Here is a 19,913-nt window from a genome sequence, read left to right on the forward strand (position 1 = left end):
AGCTTGGGTACAAGGATACAAAAAAATGTACATCCTCTGTAATGCAGAAATAATGCCTACTCAAGTATACTGTCCAAAGCCCCAGTGCTGCCAGTACTGCAAGGGTTGTTCTTGATATTTCTCTTGAACATGCACATGTGTGGATGCATTGAGACGAACTATATTACAGAAATATGCAATACTGAAGACTTGTGTCCAAAGCAAAAACATATAGGAATAACTTGATCAGTTGCCATGACATCCCAGTGAGGAAAATGAGTATTTTATGTAATTTTTTCACTGCATTTTCCTCCATCACCAAAATTGTGTATGTGACCTTTTTTTCAACCCACAACCACAAAAGGAGCATGAACACCAATGCTGGAAAGAGAAATTCAGACTTCCCCAATGTTTTCCAAGCTTGCCTTTTGTTCTGCTGTCATGGTCAGGCTCTGCAGTCTGATGGTCATGTTCCCCAGGCTCTGCTCAAATGCTGCCACCAGGTGAGCCTGAAATGAAACCAGAGAGGAGCAGTTTGTTCCTTCCCCCAGACCAGGATATTTCTGCAGGTGTTTAACCAGCCCACCTTGTGCATCACGTGGTTTGTTGTGTAAATGACATGGATTAAAAATAACACCGCTTAGAGACAGTCAAATGCGTAGAGCACACACTATGGAAATGCTTGCCAACAAATTACCAGGAGCCATTTAACTGTGGCAAATTAGAAACAGACCCATTTCCACACTTCAGAAAATGACAGTCTTGTAATGTACTACTTTAACTAACAGTGCACTATAAATGATGCAGTTTCAGGCTATAAACCATGCCCTGCTCAGCAGCAGCTGCCACCAAGCACTTTAGAAAACACAAAGGGAGGAGTACAGCTGTGAATTTATTCTATAAAATATGCAATTCTACACCCAGAATACATCCAGAAGAGACACCTCCTGCATCCCCCAGGAGTTAAGGTCCTTTGAGGAGCCATATCTCAAAATTATGCAGTTCGTGTGCTTTTCTCAATTGTTGAAAGCAGCTTGGATCTTGTGGTAAAGACAAAAAAACCACATTTTTCCACTTTGTTGAAATAGAAAGGCATAATAATTATTTTTTTAGCATCTCACAGATTAAGTAACTGGCTTTTAAAGGCCCCTTTAGGGACTGTACCTTGTCACCTGATGACAAAAAGGCATGTCATTGTCTGTGTAGATCTGTCCCTTGGCTATTGCAAGAACTGACATGAAAAGACAAAATGTACAGAGGAAAAAGAGACCAATCCATCGATATTTCTAAATACATCCTGCTGTTCATTTTTTAAATCAGCCTGTCTTTTTATGTGGGCCATTATTAGCACAGATAAGGTTACTTGGTGACAGTTTTCAGGCATCCTTACACAATTAGGGTAACTCTTTCCATGAAGCTTTTCACATAACCTTCAATTCTGAAATCTTTTCCCAAAGAATATTTAAAAAAAAGACAAAACATCACTCCTAAGTTTTTAGAAGGATTCCCTAAAAGAGTAAAATAAAATACAAAACAGCAAATAAAACGTGAAGCAAGTTTTCAAATACACAAAAGTCAGGCAGAAACTTCTCTCCAACTAAACCACTTTTTCCCTTATGGATATTTAAGGCAAAAAGATGCTGGAAGCTACAGAAGTGGAGGTTCTCACTGCGCCACCCCAACAGGAGAACAGACACTTTATCAGCTGACAGACCTGCCTCTAACTCAAAGATTTCTCCAATAATTGAGTGCACCTTGCTTGCAACCAAGGCCAAGGTGCTACACATCATCCAAAATTCCCAGTGCTTGGCCAATTACCCTTTTCTCCTTTCCCAAGAAGCACAGAGAACCCAATTACATGTCAACTATATGAAAGACATCCATCCAGGAAATGAAAATGACTGAGAAGTAAAAGGAAGGAAAAGTAGAAGATGGAAAAGAATTTCATAAAAGGAAACTATAATTCTAGTGCCATGGCATGGCACTGTTTCATAGATATACATGGATATGAACATACAACTGAACACAGGCATAGTTCAATATATATTTCTCTCACTATAATAATCTATATAAAACATAGAGAACAATATTTTATTTATCTATTAAAAATACTTCTATGTACACAATGGCAAGTAAAACTGTGTAATCTTTCCAAGCAGAAAAGGGGTCATTTTCTCACCTAAATATACACAGAACAGCAAAACCTTTCACAGAGCTATTCCAGACTTATTCAGCAGCAGCACACAGATGACTTATCCTAAATAACTCTTCTCAAATTCACAATGAAAACAAACATGAGCAGTACAATAACATGGGGATGTGCAGCCCTTTTTCCCATCAGCCCCTACAAAAATAAGCAGAGCTGAGACTGTGAGAAAATGGCAAAAAGTAATTTAAAACCTCACACTACACATGTAGGAAAATCTCAATATTTATTTTAAAAATACAGAGTGCACAGCTTCTGTTGGGGAGGATGAACAGGGAACAACAAACCTGATATTCAGGAATCCTCAGCAATGCTTTGCAAAAGCAAAAAATAAACGGGCAAGCAGGACTGCATGGATTAACAACAGGATATAAACCTTTAATGCTTTGACCTGAGCCTTAAAAAAGAGTGGCTCTTTCAAAAGTGGATCTTGAAATCATCCCTATCTCGAAATGTTCAGTGATCTATGGAAAAAAAGTATCTGCACTTTCTAGTCAGAGCAAAATGTTTTCAAATTCTTGCCCTTGATGGTTCAAGAAGCAACAAAAGCTCCAAGTGTCTATGCAGGGAAATTCAGAAGGAAAATGAATAAATTAAAGAGACTAATTTGAATCGCCCAAGTTAAAAGCTTCTTATTAAAGGAATTGTGTAAAGAAAATGTCCCTAAAGCAGCATCTGAACTACCCTCTGCAAACAAGTGGCTTAGAGACTGAAATGTATTACTGGGACAGTTATAGCAACATCTCTGTAGATTGTTGCCAATTTATGGACAAATTAGGGGCAAGTCCAAGTGTAAGAAATTTAAAGAGCATGAATAAAACACTACAAAATTTTAGCAGAGGGAATGAAGCAAAAATGGAATGTTCCCAAAATAATCAAGGATGCTACCTTTTATTTTTTTTTGGGGGGGGGGGGGGGGGGGGGTAATCCCCACAACAAAACCCCAAATGACCACAAAGCAAACAAAAGTACAGCAGCACATGTTTAAAAGTATTTTCCCCAAAGAGTGCAGTGGTAGCCACACACCAATTCTTGGGCAAATGAGCAGCAGCTGGGCCAGACCTGTGCCCTTCACTGCTCTGGGAGACAGGTCTGTGTGCAGCACCAGCCTCCTGACCTCGGACACTGTGCAGGGAAATGCAACCCAGACAAGGCAGAGACACAGAGGCTGCCCACCTGACAAGCTCTTTGCCTGAACGACAAATGTTGGGTTATTTAACAGCATGAGTAAAAATGTGTGCAAGAGAATCTGGTCCTGCTTTCTCACATGGAGAAGATGCTTCTGGATGAAAATGAACTCATTATCCACCCTCTTTGTATCTGAAAGGCAGACTTAATCTTTGGAAGATTTTTAAATAGTTTCCTTTTCCTCTTGGGACAGTGACTAAGTGGTTTCACGCAGTCAAAACCCTTTTATTTGGCTCCTCTATCAACTGTGTGCTTGGTTTTCCCACTCCATGTTCAAGCTGTGATGCCTGCAGAGAACAGAATGGTGGATTTTCCCTTTAACTCTCCTTGTGACAGGTGTGAAACCTGTTCTCTCCTTCCCCAAGTTTTGTATTCCATCTATTCAGAAAGCTGATGGGCAGGCATGTCCTCCTCAGCAGCACGTGCTCTGATGTTTATTCATTCCACAAACCAGGATGTCAGTATGATCTGATCTGCTGAAAGTTCATCTGCAGCTTATTTACTCTAGAATTGCTTATTTTCCTTGCAAGCCTCTGTGTTCCAGATTTCTGCTGACTGCAGCACAGAACACACAAATAAACTTGCTCAGGGTCATACAGCATTACCTCAACACATCTTGGCTTCCAAATAAGTTTTTTCCATGTGTCTTAAATTACTTCCATCAAATTCCTCAAAGGAACAAGCAGAAGTATTGTCTAGACTGGTTAAAACCCAGGTATGTCCACTCTTTAGGCTTAACTTTAAACTAGTTCCCACAGCCCATTATGCCACTACTACCTCTCATGCCATTAACCCACACCATTATGCAACATAAAGATATAATGCATCTCAATCTAAGTTTCTATCAATTTTTATTCCTACCAATTATAATCTTTATCTGTATCTCATCCCATCCAAACATCAGAGCCAGACACTATTTATAAAAAAGACCCTGCCTTCAATGATTTTCTTCAGGATCTAAAGACAGCTTACATATATATATATATATATAAAGCCAAAATTACATTTTAATTCTGTATTTAAAGAAAAGCATAAGATAATTTAGTAGGATGAAGGATGTTCTTTTTGGAAAGGTCCCACACCTCCATGCAGGTATTTTTTAAAACACATCAGTGATGTGAATTGACTGTTATACACACAAAATCTTTTTGTGTCTTAAAAACATCAGGTGGTAATCTGTGCATTAAATGCACTTGCCATTTCTGTTTATTCTCAGAGTTGTACTCACATTGGCAGTCAGCTGAGTTGTCAGAGCTGACACTTTCTCTTGGGATGCATCCAACTCTCTCCGTAGCTTGCGAATCTGGGTGTTTTAAGAGAGCACTTTACTGCATCACAGTCAGCAGAAATAAAGCAGCAAGACACACAGTGCAGAGTGTCTTAACCAAACATTTATGCTTGTCAAGGAGGATGTGCTCTTACCTCTGACTGGCACTTCTCTTCAGGCTGTAAAGTAAAAAGGAAATACATGAGGATATTACAATCTAACCAGCCTGACAAATTTATGCAAATTTTCAATTATTTCTTTTTGCATTTCACAAGCACTAATGTGAGTTTATTATTTTGGATTCCCACATCCCTATTCAACCTAAGATAATGGCCTGATTTATTTACTCTTAAAGAAAAGGAAAATAGGCTGCTGATGTGGTACTTCCTCCTGCAGGAAGGAATCTGGGCTCCACCTTCCAACCAGGGCACCTCTGAGCCTGACTCCCAGAATGGTGAAGTCCTGGCTCTGTGCATAAAGGGCTGCACGAGGCTCTGAAGAGCCAGGACTGCCACAGGACATGGCTGAGATCTGGCAATTCCCTTCATCTTGCACTCAGCCCTCCATGGGAAAGAGATCACAGTTTTGCATTCCAAAGTGATGTGGAAAAAAAAAAAGAAATCTCTCCCACTTGGGTGCTCTGTGGGTGTGGAAAAGTGAGGACACACAACTGGTTCTGAGAGGATGCCAAGTGGCTGTCGTGGTCTGCAAGGCAAAACTGTGGCTACTGTGGCTTGTTTCTGACCAAAGTTAGCAGCTAAAGAGAAGTATCCAGTAAAAAGTTACACACTCCACTGTCCTTAAGCAAACATGCCCATTTCCAGCCATGAGGAAAACTGCACCCCTCCAACCACACTGTCTGGAGCCACTCGTGCCTGGGCAGTGAGCAGAGAAACCAGAACCTCTGAGCTCTCCTTGTGGCTCCCATGGTTGTGAACAGCAGCCCAGACGAAAAGATCTGTTTTCTGTCCTTCCAATCCCTGACCTGTATTGGCTTGGGGCAAGGTCAATAAAGTAAAGTGATATTTTCAATTTATTACTGAGGTCTTAATAAGGCCATGTTACATGTGTGGCTCCTTATCAGTGAAACTTTTATGTAAAATAATGCTAAACAACACTATCCAGACTTGACAGACTTCATAGACAGGGCTAATCTTCCAAGAGCACGATCTTCCACGTACTCCTTTCTCACACACTTCCAAATCCAGCTGTGGATCCATGGTAAGTGTGAAGATGCATCATCCTTGCCCAAGAATTTGAAACTGAAGATCCTGTTCAATTAACACTTATTTCAGAAGGAATTCTTACCCAGTTTTTAGAAGGTTTGTGCCTTGAGGAACCACCAAAAGTGTGATCACAGCCTGCCAGGATTACAGAGCCACCATTAAGTGGCTTCTTGGAGATGAACAGCAGTGAAGCCCCTGGGAATTGATCCCTCCTGTGCAGTTTGGTGTGGGCTGGAACCTCCCATGGCCCTGGGTCACTGCAGTGAGACCCCAGCAGGGAGGGAAGGGCCAGGCAAGGCAGAATCTGGCGCTGCAGCCTCACCTTCCTGTACAGCACAGGCAGAGCCTTAAATTACAAGGCCTTTTGTAGTGCATGTTCAAATAGAAAACTTTTCGTGAAACTATTAAAAGAAAATAAGCAAATGCAACGTGCATTTATAAACAGTCCGGTGTCTTCAAACTCCAGAAGGCCTTTTTTTAGCATCAGATAACCTGAATGAATACGTATTTGTGGAGAAAATACTACTGACATAGTGAACAAATGGCCTCTCTACAATTACGAATATCTGTGGATTAAAAAGCAGACTCAGACTTCTTCAGTAGCAAATCATTCATACAAGGATGGAATGACTTCATTCAGAAAAATGTGGGATGCTTTAAGTAATGAAGTTGAAATCTCTCCATATCTACTGAGGTGCTTTGTAGCAAAACCTACTTAGCACAGAATAAAATACAGACCCAAAAAATCCATGGCTGCTTTTAGGCCATTGAAGTCTGTGTTTAATGAGGATCCTGCTAAATGTCCACAGGCATCTTTATGAATATACACATTTCTTTCCTAGCCAGCATTCAGAACACAGTCAAATGAAAAGTGCTTTATTTCCTCCTCCTTGAATGGCAAAATCAGCACAATGAGACCAGTCAATTCAATAATCTCAATCAGTAAATAAACTATACTCACTGTGGAATAAATAGATGAAGTACTGGAGACCAAAGAGAGAGAAGAACCATGCACTGAAAGAAAGAAAATAAACACAATGAACATAAATGCACTCACCACAAAGTGGAGTCATCATAAATCAACCCCTGCCAACCTACTGAAGAAATCCTTTCACAAATTTCATCATCCATCATAAACTTAATTAAGTTACTGCCCCAATAACGTAGTTTGAAGAATGCATGGCCAGGTGATAGAAAACACAAACTTGGATTTAGGAAAGCTGGCTTAAAATTTTAATACTTGGGGTTTTTTGGGAAAATGAGGTGTGGTCGAGAAAGTTGAAAAAAAAAGGTTGGATGAAGATTTGTTCAGAAATAAATATTTCTCTCGACAGTTTATATGAAGATTCTTGCAAAAGGGCTTACTGAAATATAACAAACAAACAACAACAACAAAAAAATCCCCAAACAAACCAAAAAAACAACAAGAAATCAACTGAAATACAGAAGAGATTCCTCACTTTTCCCTGCAGGGTTTTTTGAGCTTTCTTTATAGCAATGACATTTCTTTAAAAGGCAAACTTTGTTCTCTCATTAGAAAAATTAACAAAGTGAAAACATGGCTACAAAACTTTTCCTGGAAAAGAATTAGTTTCAAGCAATTTTTGCATTTAAATATACCTTCAGTAAAAGAAATACATGTACAGTGATGGACTAGATGATCTACAGAGTCTCTTCCAGCTTTAACTATTCTGTGATTCTCAAGGTTACCATCACCCTGATGGACTTATAAAGAGCAACATTTCTTTTCTGATTACACTATTTTAAAAAACCCCTACCTGAAGCTATTCTTTCTGCTACTGAAACATGCAAAATTACCTTTCCTTATTTTCATTTTTAGAAACAAAATACATTTAACTGAAACTCTTACTCAAAATTCAAGATAACTTCATACGAATCATATGAAATAGTGTAAAATCACTCTTTCCTACATCTAAACCTTCCAGCCAGAAAAAAGGTTTGGAAAAGCTGCCACTTTGCTCTAATTACCTACTGCAATTCTACAGTCATAATAAATGGGTTCTGCTTTCCCACTGACATTCTATCCTAAGGCAATGCTGGAAAGAGAAGTAAACAAGGTCTAAGCTGGCTTCAGAAGGAATTTAAGACAATTCAAAAAGCCCACAAGAAAGACAAAACCCCTCACACCCATTTGCTTTCTCTGGTTCATCACATTTTCAATTAAAATTATCTCCCTAGTCAGGTGGTAAGGACAGTGCAGCACCAAGAACACAAAATAACCGGTGTGAGTCAGAGCCAGGCTCTGTCTAATCCTGTGCTCCAGCCCTGGCTGCAACCACAGCCTTGTTTATGGAAAAGAATGGAATGGAGAGGCAGATACCCAGCGATTATTCCCCAGCTACGTCTTTGCACCTTCTGGGAACAGCAGAGATGGAAATTTCGGAGCTGCAAACTGCAGCCAGACCATTATTTTGCCTAATTGCTGTGACCTCTCTACCATTAACTCGCTTCTGAACCCACTGACCCTTTGGGTCTGTAACAAAAACCTCCTCCTGTGTTTAAAAATGTAATTCTTTGCCATTGTTTCAGACCTGCTGCTGAATCACCCTAGAAGTTCCTCGAAGGTCTCCACTCCCCTGTGATATGAGAAGGAATGGATAACCAAGCAGTTTATAATGCACCAAATCACAGGTTATCATCTGCCTTCAGCCATCATTTTCCAAGCAGTTTCCAAGATTCCTGGTTTAACTTTATTTGCATCATAGTGCTCTGCACTTAAGATCTCCTTCTCACTCCTCTTTACCTGCTCTAACCTTCAGGGCTGGCTTTTCCAAGATGGAAAGCCTAAAGTGAGGCAAAATTGCACAAGGCCACAAATGGACTCATACAGGGAATATAACATTATTTTCTGGTCTGCCTCTCTATATTCTTCCTTTGTGCATTTTTTACTAATAGAGATGTATCAAAAAAACCAAAACACAAACAAACAAAAAACTCAACCAAGCAAACAAAAAAACCCAAAACCCCATACCAGAGAAGAAACAGAAGTCTTTATAATGGATTGGATCACACACATTTTTGGGTTAGCATCAACTGGAAATATTAAGATCACATTGGGATTTTAAAGGAGCAAAGAAGACTCGAAAAAAGGGAAAGAACATGTAACCCTGGGAATGATACTCCTGCCTTGTGAAACACCACCATTACATAGAATCATAGACTCATTTAGGCTGGAAAAGACTCTTAGCTCATCCAGTCCAAGCACTAACCCAGCACTGCCAAGGCCACCACTAAACCATGTCTACAAGTTCCACATCTGCACGTCCTTCGAACACCTCCAGGGATGGGGACTCAAGTGCACCACTTGAATGTGCACAGAATTTCAGATTTCTCATTGCAAGGACAGCTAGGGAGCTAATATGCTTGGGCAGTTGGGCTACTTGAAGGCTATTTGATTAGGAGCCTGAAGGCACTTCTACTCTTGGTGAGAGCCCTGGTTTCTGCAGTCAGCATTGCAGCCTACAAACTGAATTGTTTTGCAGCTATTATTTTAAAGCACTATAAATGCATATGCAAGCTTGTACCACCAGAAAAGAAAGGGTCTAGCCATGATCAGCTGCCCAAAGAGCAGAAAGAAGAACTGTTGTAGTCAGTGGCACAAAAAGGAATAATATTTTATATCCCAACGACAATTAATTTAATGATTTTTTTCTCTAAGTGCCAGGGTGGAGCCAGAGGCAGCCCAGCTCCCATGGGGAAACTGCAGAGCCAAGAGACCATTCAAGTTTTACACCCTGTTTTTTCCCTCCTGAAGTTCTGGATATTTGGAAGCTGTTCCCACTGACACTGCCACAGTCCTGAAACAGTTTTTTATGTACTGCAAGGCTGACTAACATTTTGACCTACATGCCATGCTGTGAGAGAACAGGACTGTACTTCTCACTATGGAGACAACAGAAAAAAAGGCTTTTAAGAATAAATCCTGGTCCTGCTGAAGTTAATGAGAAACAAATGTCTTGCAATCTTTTGTGCTAAGAAATAATTAAGAAGCAGGTTGGTAAGCTTAATTCAAGACCTGGATTTATGCTCCGCTGACACTGGCTGATTGTACAAAATCAATTTGTTCATTAACCACAAATTTAAGTCCTATAATACTTTTTAATCTATTCCCTCAGGGTGAAGGTGAGTGAGATCCACAGCACAACATCTATGTCACATTCAGAACCACCTGCTCACTCAAAACTTGTGATTATCTGAGAAATAAGCAGGAGCTAATAAGCAGGTGACCCTGCACTCTGTACAGCCAGGGAAGTGAGAGAAGACCTTTCATATGAAGACAAAATATAGAGACCACATGTAAATATTCATCCCATCTGGTAAAATACTATTATGCTTTTAGGTGCCAAAAATGGGGAAAATCAGAAAGGGACCTCTTCAGCACATCCACTACTGGGCCAAATTCCTTCCTTGTATACAAAAGTGGTATATTCCAACTGCTTTCAAGTCCATAACTAAGTCAATCTTTCTTGGACTTCATTTTTATTGCTTTTTTTAAATGAATGAAAAGCACTCAGTAGAACGTGTCACGTAACTCTTTTCATTTTCTGTTTTTAAAATGGTTCATCTTCAAATATCCACTGCTTATTAAATACTCATCCAAACTGGCCTCTCTCCTGGACAAACATTTCTGAATTACAAGAGAAAGTTTAACCTCCAACATGTCAAAATGGATTTGCTGCAATCCTGAGGACACTTCAGCAGCTAAGGTTACACTTTTTTGGAGGATGTTTTCAATAAAAGCATAGTAAGTTTTGCTGTAGGAGCTCTTCCAGTAAATCATCCAAGTACAACACAGATGGTGTGATGTAAATTCTTTCATGGAATATAATAAGCAACAATTTAGTAATAGCACAACTGTTTCTCACAGTATGGAATTCAACGGACTGACTGCACTTGGTAATCTTTGACTGGTCATGATCATCCAGCTTTCTGAGAGCAAACAGAGGTTCATTCCCTCAATGACCCAGTTTTTAGCTCTACAGTGTTATTCTAATAATATTCAACCCCTAATCAAGATCATCAGCCATGGACCTCTAAAATACAATTAAAAGTGATGAAGTTAGATTGACTAAATTCAGTAATAAAATAATTAATTCATCTTTCCAGAGCTGTATCCAATATGCATTTTCTACTTCTTTCAATGGCAAAAATCTGATGTAATAACCAGTTACCTCCAGGGAGGCACCTTGTGGCCCCTACAAGCATTAAGTGTGGCTCCCATGCCTGTCTGGCTCTTGGGGATCAGTAACAGGTACTAATTCTGCTGAGTAAGTGCAGGTCTTCAGCAGCAGAGAAGAGCCAGCAAAGGCTTTTGTGACCTAACATTCATTTATTGTTAAATTACCTTTTCTTATTTTATTTACATGGGCTCTTTTTATCAGCTCCTTGAAAAGATGATGAGGCATTAAAAAGACAAGCCTAGGTGTTAAGAACTAGTCTGGCCTTTTCTTTGAAAGATGTGTTGCACCAAACCAGGACATTCAGCAGAAATAAAAACTAAAGACAATTTGAGTACAGATTAAATACTAGAAAAATTACTGGGATAGAAACAGCCTGACTGATACCACTTATATCATATCATATCACATCACATCATATCACATCACATCACATCATATCATATCATATCACATCATATCATATCACATCATATCATATCTCTCCAGAAGTGTGGGGATGCAAGTTTAGGAAAATATCCCTATTGAAGAATAACTGATGTGCTGACTCTAAGCATGAACTTGCCATTTTGACATTGCTAGAAATGAAGCACAGGATTGTTCAAACAATTTCTTGAATAGGCATGGTCTAGGTAGAACACTTATTTCCTGTGTCTGGCCAGAACAGTCTATGAATGGACATCATCATTCTCTCTGGTGACCAGTGACAGGACATGAGGGAATGGCCTGACGTTGTGTCAGAGGAGAGTGAGGTTGGATCTCAGGAAAAGGCTCTTTCCCCAGAGGGTGGTGGGCACTGAACGGATTCCCATGGCAGTGGGCACAGCACCAAGGCTGCCAGCACTCCAGGAGTGTTTGGACAACACCCTCAGGGGCCGGGTGGGAATTCCTGGGGCTGTCCTGTGCAGGGCCAGGAGCTGGACTGGATGATCCCTGTGGGTCTCTTCCAACTCTGGATAGTCCATGATTCTACGATCAGAACAATGATGACTAGGATCAGAGTTCTGTCTAAGACTGAGAGGTCTGTGCTTTGAAATGACCCCTTACGGTGAAGCAAAAAATGTTAAACTGTGAGGATAATGAAGGGGGTTTGAGTTAGGAAGGGTTTTGAAGCTGCAGGCTAGGCCTTGTAGCTCGTACCTTTCGGTACAGAGATGAGAACACTGAAACTTAATTAGTCCTGTGAGAAAAACCAGCAGGCTAACAAAGCCACAATGAGATAAGAAGGTTTTGAGAAAAGTAGGCATGAGAAAAAGAATGTTGAAGAGATAAATTTTTCAAACAACTAAGAACATCTGGGCAGAAAGTACCATCCAATTAGAAGCTGTAATAAAGCTTATAGACACTGCAACACAACCTATGGTACTTGGGTATAGGTGGGAGTTTACAATATATATTGTGTAACTTGTAGTTAGGATATTTTCTTGTATTCTTGTATCTTTCTTTCTTGCTTGTCTGTTTCTATTATTTTTTTCTTTCTTCATGGAGTGATATAATAAAATATCTCATGTGTGACACCTGCAATCTGTGCCCTCTCCTTTTTGGCCACCACAACCTCAGAGCCATCTACCCACATTAAACTTCCACCTGGTTTATGCACAAACACCAATTCCTTCCAGCCCCAGCACACCCTTACTGACCCTCCTCGAAGCCGTCACGGAAGGATCCTGAGCGGCTCATGGTCCTGCTCTTGTCGTCCAGGGACACGGAGCTGTTGCGGAGCCGCGTGTCGCCGTAGGGCTCGTAGGGCGCGTCGGCGTTGGACAGGCTGTGGGTGCGCAGCATGCCGGGGTTGGACAGGCTCAGCTGCGCCGCCGCTGCCACCGTGGGGCTCGCTGCAAGGCAACACCAAACACTGCTCTGCTTGGGGAACCACATTTCCATGCATGGTTTTGGGGCAGCAAGAACAAACTTTCCCCCCCACCCACCCCTACTTTAGGACGCAAATTTCTAATGTTCTCTCCAGACTTTGTTGAGAAATTCAATGAATTCAAGTAAGATTAGCTCAGTTGGTTAAAACATGGTTGTAATAATGCCAAGGTCATGGGTTCAATCCCCTGTGTGGGCCACTGACTTAAGAGTTGGACTCAATGATCCTTGTGAGTCCCTTCCAACTCAGAATAGTCTGTGATTCTGTGAAAAGTAGCAGCATAGAAGCTAATACCCCAAAGGAAGAGGTATGCAAATCAAGCTAGTGAATATGAAAACTCAGGGGTCATTTTAAACACAGGGTGATATGTCTGTGCTTCTACAAACAAGCTCAGTCAACTCACTAACACCTCACAGGAACGGACTAATTAACCCTCATTTAATTTGGAAATATCATTCCTCAAAAACTCTGTTTTTGTCTATATAAAACATGACTCGTGTTCTTCAAAGCCTTCCAGTCTTCAGAAAATGACATTTTTCTATGCATTTAACTCACAAATGTAAAGAGCTTTAGTTTCCCAATAGATTTTTATCTAAGAATTGGTTCTTTCCACTATGAGGGCCTAAGAATTTTAAAATATTAATTTTGCCTTAAAAGCCAATACTCTCCCAACCAGTGTTTAGGGCATAAAATGACTACTCCAGTTTCACAGTTTTTTAAAGAACTTTGTGCTAACATTATACCTGTTATTTACTAAGAATTAATTGACTCGTGGGGGAAAAGAGAACACCAAAATCACTGTTCAGCTGGCAGGTTCCTCTTGGTGTGCTGTCCTTGCCTGTTTCTATTTATACCATCAACTGATAGAGGCTATTGTAGAAGAAAGAATTCAGTTTACAGGTGATCAACCTTCATATCAACGTTTGCTCTTAAATTAAATGCAAAGACCCCTCTTGACTCCAATATCTCCAAGCTCTCTTCTGAAGAACATAGAAAAACTTTTTTTTTTACCCTGGTGTTAATTGCTGTTTGTGGCCAAGTAACTTTTGGAGCTAATTAATAAAAATAATCTCCAACGCTCTGCATAAAAAGTTAACTTTCTGGGCCAGTGACAACAGTTTTTTGTTATTTTCTTTGACTTTCATGAACCTTCCTGACAGTTTGTTAGCTGTTGGCAATGTAATTACACTGTGTATATATTCAGCTGACATTTTGGTAAGTGTCAGTATGTTTAAAGCTGTTAATTTAATGCATTTCTTTCCAGCATGCTCAAAGAAAGGCTCTAAAAACGTCACTACTGCAACTCCAAACTACACTAGAAATAAGTGACTGTGCAAGCTGCTGCAAATGCAGACAAGTTCATAAGTATAAGCTTAACTATTTCACATGTAATTACTATACATAAATTAGTCATTATATATAAGTTATCTTAAACAATGCATTTATTGTAAATAATAATATTAATTATTATGGAGGAGCTTCTGAAAGGCATAAAGAAACAGAGAATGCCTGTTCCACATAGTACTTTGCAAATGTCACTTAGAGACAAAATATGTACTGTTAGAACTGATTTATATACCTAAAGACATTGCAAAGGCAATTGAGTCATATTTAATCAGCCCACCAGAGATGAGCACCACTAATACTTTAAATTAGGTTATTTCAACTACTGAGAGGGTCAACTAAAACCTGCAATGCTTCATGAATCCTGTCAATCAACTTTTGCTGTTTCCTTCATTTAAAACGTGTTTATCAATGTAATTCTATGAAGGAATGGCATTTTTTCTGACTTGAAAGTCCCCTGACTTTTATATATTGTTTCAGATTGAGCTTCATGCAGTTTTGCAACAAGCCACCTGAAAAATACATTCAAAGACAAAACAGCAAACTGATGAGACAGGCACCTCTAGTAAGTGATATGCTTGGATTTCACAGCATTATTACTACAGAGGTAAGGAACAAGTCAGGTCCCAGTGTGTGTGACTTAACACACAGCTCCACTGAATAACTCACAATTTATATTAAGGACTTTGATTACAGCCAGAGAAGTAGTTTCAAAGTTACTGCATGCACGGCACCTTTGGGCATAGGAGATAATAATGCCAATTAGTCACACTCCTTTCAATGAAAGCACTTCCTGGGGCTGAATGTGGGACCTGGAGGTGCTGAAAGGAGATGAGCTTGTGTAAGGCACACAATGCACTGCTGGGACTGCTCAAACAGCTAATTATTCACCGAGCTGCGAGAAGTTGAATCTTGTTCCGGAGGGGGATGTGACGCTGGATCCAGAGGAAAATGGGGAATTGCCGGCAGTGTCCTGCAGCCCTCCTGCAGAGTGGGACCGCAGCCACTCCTTGGCATCTTCTTGGCTGCGCAGCTGGGAGGATGGAGTGTACCTGCAAAAACGGACAGGCTTTCCACAGGGAACTTTCTCATTTAGTTTAGTGGTCTTTTATAATAAAAAACACCATGAAATGTCACAAGATTCGAGGAGGGAGGGAGAGAAAGAAAAATGGAAGAATCCTCATATGAAGTTTAAGGATTAAAATTATATAAACCCAATAGAATTCTGATTCAAGGAGTTGCTCCAAGCTGTTCTAAGCTGTTCCTAATTCATTTCCCCTCTGCTTGAGGAAAAAACCAAACCACACACTTCTTTCCTATGGCTCCATTAGTAACAAAACTAGACTGAGCCAAAGCTACAGATGGAAGTCGTGCAGTGTAGCACTGCAGAATAAAACGTAGGGTGCATTATGCATGTATGATTTAAAAATAAAACCATAACTTGGAAAACCTTTGCTTAGGCTATGCCAAAATTCTATCACTAAATATTTTGGTACATCCAAAGCTTAGCTGAAGTTTTGTGATATTATAACCAAATGCAAGTCAACAAAGCCATTATCAGAATTCTTCTCAACAAGCTGTGACCCAATATTTCATATTCCAGAGACATTCATGTAAAAGCCTGTGGAGGTGCATCCCATTAGTTCAAAACTAACAGCATTAAATCATCCCAAAGGAGACTACATTTAGCCTTTCTGAAGGCAAAAAAAACAGCAGAAACACTGTCTATGCCAACATCAACGGCCAAACACCCTCTGGCTTCAGCCTAAGCAAGGCTTTAAATCTGATTGATTTATTGTGTATATGCCTGAAAAAATAGGTATGTTAGGCCAGGTGGTATGTGAGCTACGTGAGAGGGAACAGGTACCAACAGCAGGAGCATCATGGAAACACTTTGCTGATGGAATTCAGTGTCTGTCTTGGGTTGTGCCATCAGTTTTGGAGAAATATTTATGAGTTACTAGCTCTCCTTCCACAAACTAAACACTTGGAGCCTATTGCTAGCTGATATTATCTATTTAATTAATTTGATTCCCTCCAACTAAATACCCTTTGTAAGGTATCACTTATTAAGACTAATTTAAATCAGTGGGAACACTACAAAAATTAAAAAAAAAAACTCAAACTGCTTTCAAAAATACATTCATTCTTCTGCTTATGCTTCAACTCCTCAGGAACAGTCCCTGACTATCTGCATCTCTAAAGCTCTGCACATAAACCAGTTTATTAAGAAAGGGGGTTTAACCAGTCATTTTACTTTAACACTAAGGATTTTTTTCTCAGCATTAATACCTACCTCTTCAGCACTCAAATGTTTTGGTCTTAAAAGAGTCTTTATTTATTAGAGACATACTGGAGAACCACAGAAACATTTTAAACAAGTTGTTTTTAGCCCTCTGTTTCATGGGCCAAGGCTGCTGTGAGGAACGTCGTGTACAGCACAGAGCAAATTTCAGCTGCAATTTCAAGGCATCACCTCAGTGAGCCCAAAAGTTGCATTAAGCAATTCTGAAGCTGCAATTCCCTAAATTGTCTAATTCTGTAAATTCTATAACACTTAAAGCATTTAATTAATGTAACTAATGTTCATTATCTGGCTAGAACTGCTTTTACCAATGGAAAAAACTTTTTACATGTCACAAACATAACCACCTTACAGACATACAAAACACATGAGAAGACAATTGCTGAAAGTTTGTTTGAGGACTTTTTTGTTTATTTCTGTAAGAGCAGAAGTTATCTCTAAAGCCCTATATATTTAAGTATCCTGAAACAATTTATTTTTTTTAGTTAATATATCCATCCTAAAAGGTTTGGCATGACTGTGTAAATCTTTTCTATTTGTATATCAACACCAAGGGTTAAAAAGATCTCAAGTCATTGCATGTAATAGCCACAGAAAATGCAAAATGATTGTTTTCAAGTCAAGCCCAGGGATGGTTTGAGATGCTTTTCAGCAATTCAGCCAGCAAAAGCCATAGATCTTGCTCAAGCAGAGAAGCCACTAGATGGAAAAAGCACAGTTGTCAATGGCCTTCTTGAAGGGAGGAAGAAAGGAAAGAAGGCAAGAGGGAAAGAAGGCAAAGAAAAAAAGGAAAGGGGAGGGAGGGAAGGAGGGAGGGAAGGAGGGAGGGAAGGAGGGAGGGAAGGAGGGAGGGAAGGAGGGAGGGAAGGAGGGAGGGAAGGAGGGAGGGAAGGAGGGAGGGAAGGAGGGAGGGAAGGAGGGAGGGAAGGAGGGAGGGAAGGAGGGAGGGAAGGAGGGAGGGAAGGAGGGAGGGAAGGAGGGAGGGAAGGAGGGAGGGAAGGAGGGAGGGAAGGAGGGAGGGAAGGAGGGAGGGAAGGAGGGAGGGAAGGAGGGAGGGAAGGAGGGAGGGAAGGAGGGAGGGAGGGAGGGAGGGAGGGAGGGAGGGAGGGAGGGAGGGAGGGAGGGAGGGAGGGAGGGAGGGAGGGAGGGAGGGAGGGAGGGAGGGAGGGAGGGAGGGAGGGAGGGAGGGAGGGAGGGAGGGAGGGAGGGAGGGAGGGAGGGAGGGAGGGAAGGAGGGAAGGAGGGAGGGAAGGAGGGAGGGAAGGAGGGAGGGAAGGAGGGAGGGAAGGAGGGAGGGAAGGAGGGAGGGAAGGAGGGAGGGAAGGAGGGAGGGAGGGAAGGAGGGAGGGAAGGAGGGAGGGAAGGAGGGAGGGAGGGAGGGAGGGAGGGAAGGAGGGAGGGAGGGAAGGAGGGAGGGAAGGAGGGAGGGAGGGAAGGAGGGAGGGAGGGAAGGAGGGAGGGAGGGAGGGAGGGAGGGAGGGAGGGAGGGAGGGAGGGAGGGAGGGAGGGAGGGAGGGAGGGAGGGAGGGAGGGAGGGAGGGAGGGAGGGAGGGAGGGAGGGAAGGAGGGAGGGAGGGAAGGAGGGAAGGAGGGAAGGAGGGAAGGAGGGAAGGAGGGAAGGAGGGAAGGAGGGAAGGAGGGAAGGAGGGAAGGAATTGTTGCCACCTCTTGCAAACTGCGATCATCACCACCAGCCACAACAGAAACACAAAGCAAACTCCAAAACCACCACAAAAGCTGTTAAACCATGTGGAAACACCAATACCTGAGTCCCTTCTTAGGCAAAGTGTTCCTATCAAGATGTGGGTCGCTGCAGAAAAGTTAAAAGAAAAGAACTTCAGAGAAGAACAAAAGGGAAGGAGTAAGATCAGGACAAAGGACGTACAAATATGTGCATCCCTTTTCAGAGGAAAAGGTGCTGGGGCCTCCCTACAGGAACATGCACAGACCTCCTTACCCAGGAGGGGTTTGCACAAACATGCAGCTGGGACCATGCCAATGAACCACATCTCTTCACAACCTCATTTCCCTGTTTCTCCTGGCCACAATGAACAAAAATGGCTCTTTAAATGTCAAATGAGTGTTCGAAAAGGGGCTTTTCAGCAGGCTAATGGTAAAAACTGATGAGAATCTTCCAAGTCCAAACCACCTTCCCATCATTTCTTTCAGCAGACACCACTTAGGGAATGCAGCTAATTACTGTCACAGCAGCACTGAGCCCAGACTTCAAATCTTAGCTTAAATTCCATTACCAAAGTAAAATGGACCTATTAGTCACCCAAAACTCAACTACTTCAGTTCATGTTTTTACAACTGATGAACTCGTTACTGAGCACACTCTGTTAATTTTTTCTTAGAAAAAAAATATCCACATGCTTAAGTAAATTAATTAAATGACAACCCTTATGGCTAGATTACAGTATGGGACTGATAAAAATTACATCAGTGAGCAAAAGCGAGCTAGAATGTTTAGACTTATGTCATCTTTTCCTTACTCCAGCACTCATGTGTACAAGGATGAGTGTACCCATGTCCCTGGAAAACACCCATGAGCCAAACTGCAATAAGAGACTGAAAACACTGAATGACACGGGGACTTCACGACAGAAAGGACAGGCCAGAAAGGCAGCAGGGAAAGCAGCATGCCAGAGGAATGCTGAAATGCTAGTGAGAGTTTCACAGGAAAGGAAAAAGGGGCATGATTTTCCAATTGCCTTTGGCAAAGAAATGAAGGTGGGGGGTGTGGAAATACCCCCTCCATCCAAAAGATGTTCCCAGAAACGAAAGCAACACCAAAAACACACTGACTCTGCCGTGTGCTGCTCTCCACACTGATTTGGGTGTTTAAGGAGACTCTCACTGGCATGTCTTTGTGTCAGGTCACAGCTGAATGATGAACACAGCAGAGCACTCCACTGAGCACAGTCTGGCACAAAACAATTTGCTTCACTGAGATGGGCAACAAAACCTACAGCCTTGAGCGTACTCCTGTGCTGAGACAGCATTACCTGTCCTGTTTCCTGGGCAAAGTATTTCGGCAGAATTTGGGGCTAGCAGCAGGGGAAGAAAGAGGGCTAGAAGAACCAGTCCAACAAGACAGAAAACAAGAGAAAGAATATTAGAATGAAAAGATGAGAGAACAGAAAGGAGTTATAATAATAAAACACAAACAGAAACGCAAACTGTCAGAATATTACAGTCAGGTGTCGTTTCCTCCACTGAGATGCAGTTTTGCCACCTGAATTCATAGTTACACATGGGGATGTAGCTGATTTCCAATGCTTGCAAGGGTACTGCCTCCTACGAGAGGTGCCTCAGAGACCATGCAGT

General features: G+C 41.3%; 1 protein-coding gene across 4 annotated transcripts in view; it reads right to left on the minus strand.

The window, feature by feature from the left end:
* The window catches only part of NAV2 (neuron navigator 2), a 390,109-nt gene that overhangs the window by 23,838 nt on the left and 346,358 nt on the right, over positions 1-19,913 (minus strand). For all 4 annotated transcript variants that reach the window (XM_071559142.1, XM_071559141.1, XM_071559140.1 and 1 more), the window contains 8 exons: positions 19,592-19,657; positions 18,349-18,393; positions 15,170-15,330; positions 12,705-12,899; positions 6,828-6,880; positions 4,796-4,819; positions 4,602-4,676; positions 405-488 (listed from right to left, as the gene is read on the minus strand). In XM_071559142.1, coding sequence (XP_071415243.1) covers positions 405-488; positions 4,602-4,676; positions 4,796-4,819; positions 6,828-6,880; positions 12,705-12,899; positions 15,170-15,330; positions 18,349-18,393; positions 19,592-19,657 — 703 coding nt within the window. The remainder of the gene's footprint in view (positions 1-404; positions 489-4,601; positions 4,677-4,795; positions 4,820-6,827; positions 6,881-12,704; positions 12,900-15,169; positions 15,331-18,348; positions 18,394-19,591; positions 19,658-19,913) is intronic.

This window comes from Pithys albifrons, chromosome 6 (genome assembly GCF_047495875.1).
Source record: "Pithys albifrons albifrons isolate INPA30051 chromosome 6, PitAlb_v1, whole genome shotgun sequence".
Classification (NCBI taxonomy): Eukaryota; Metazoa; Chordata; class Aves; order Passeriformes; family Thamnophilidae; genus Pithys; species Pithys albifrons.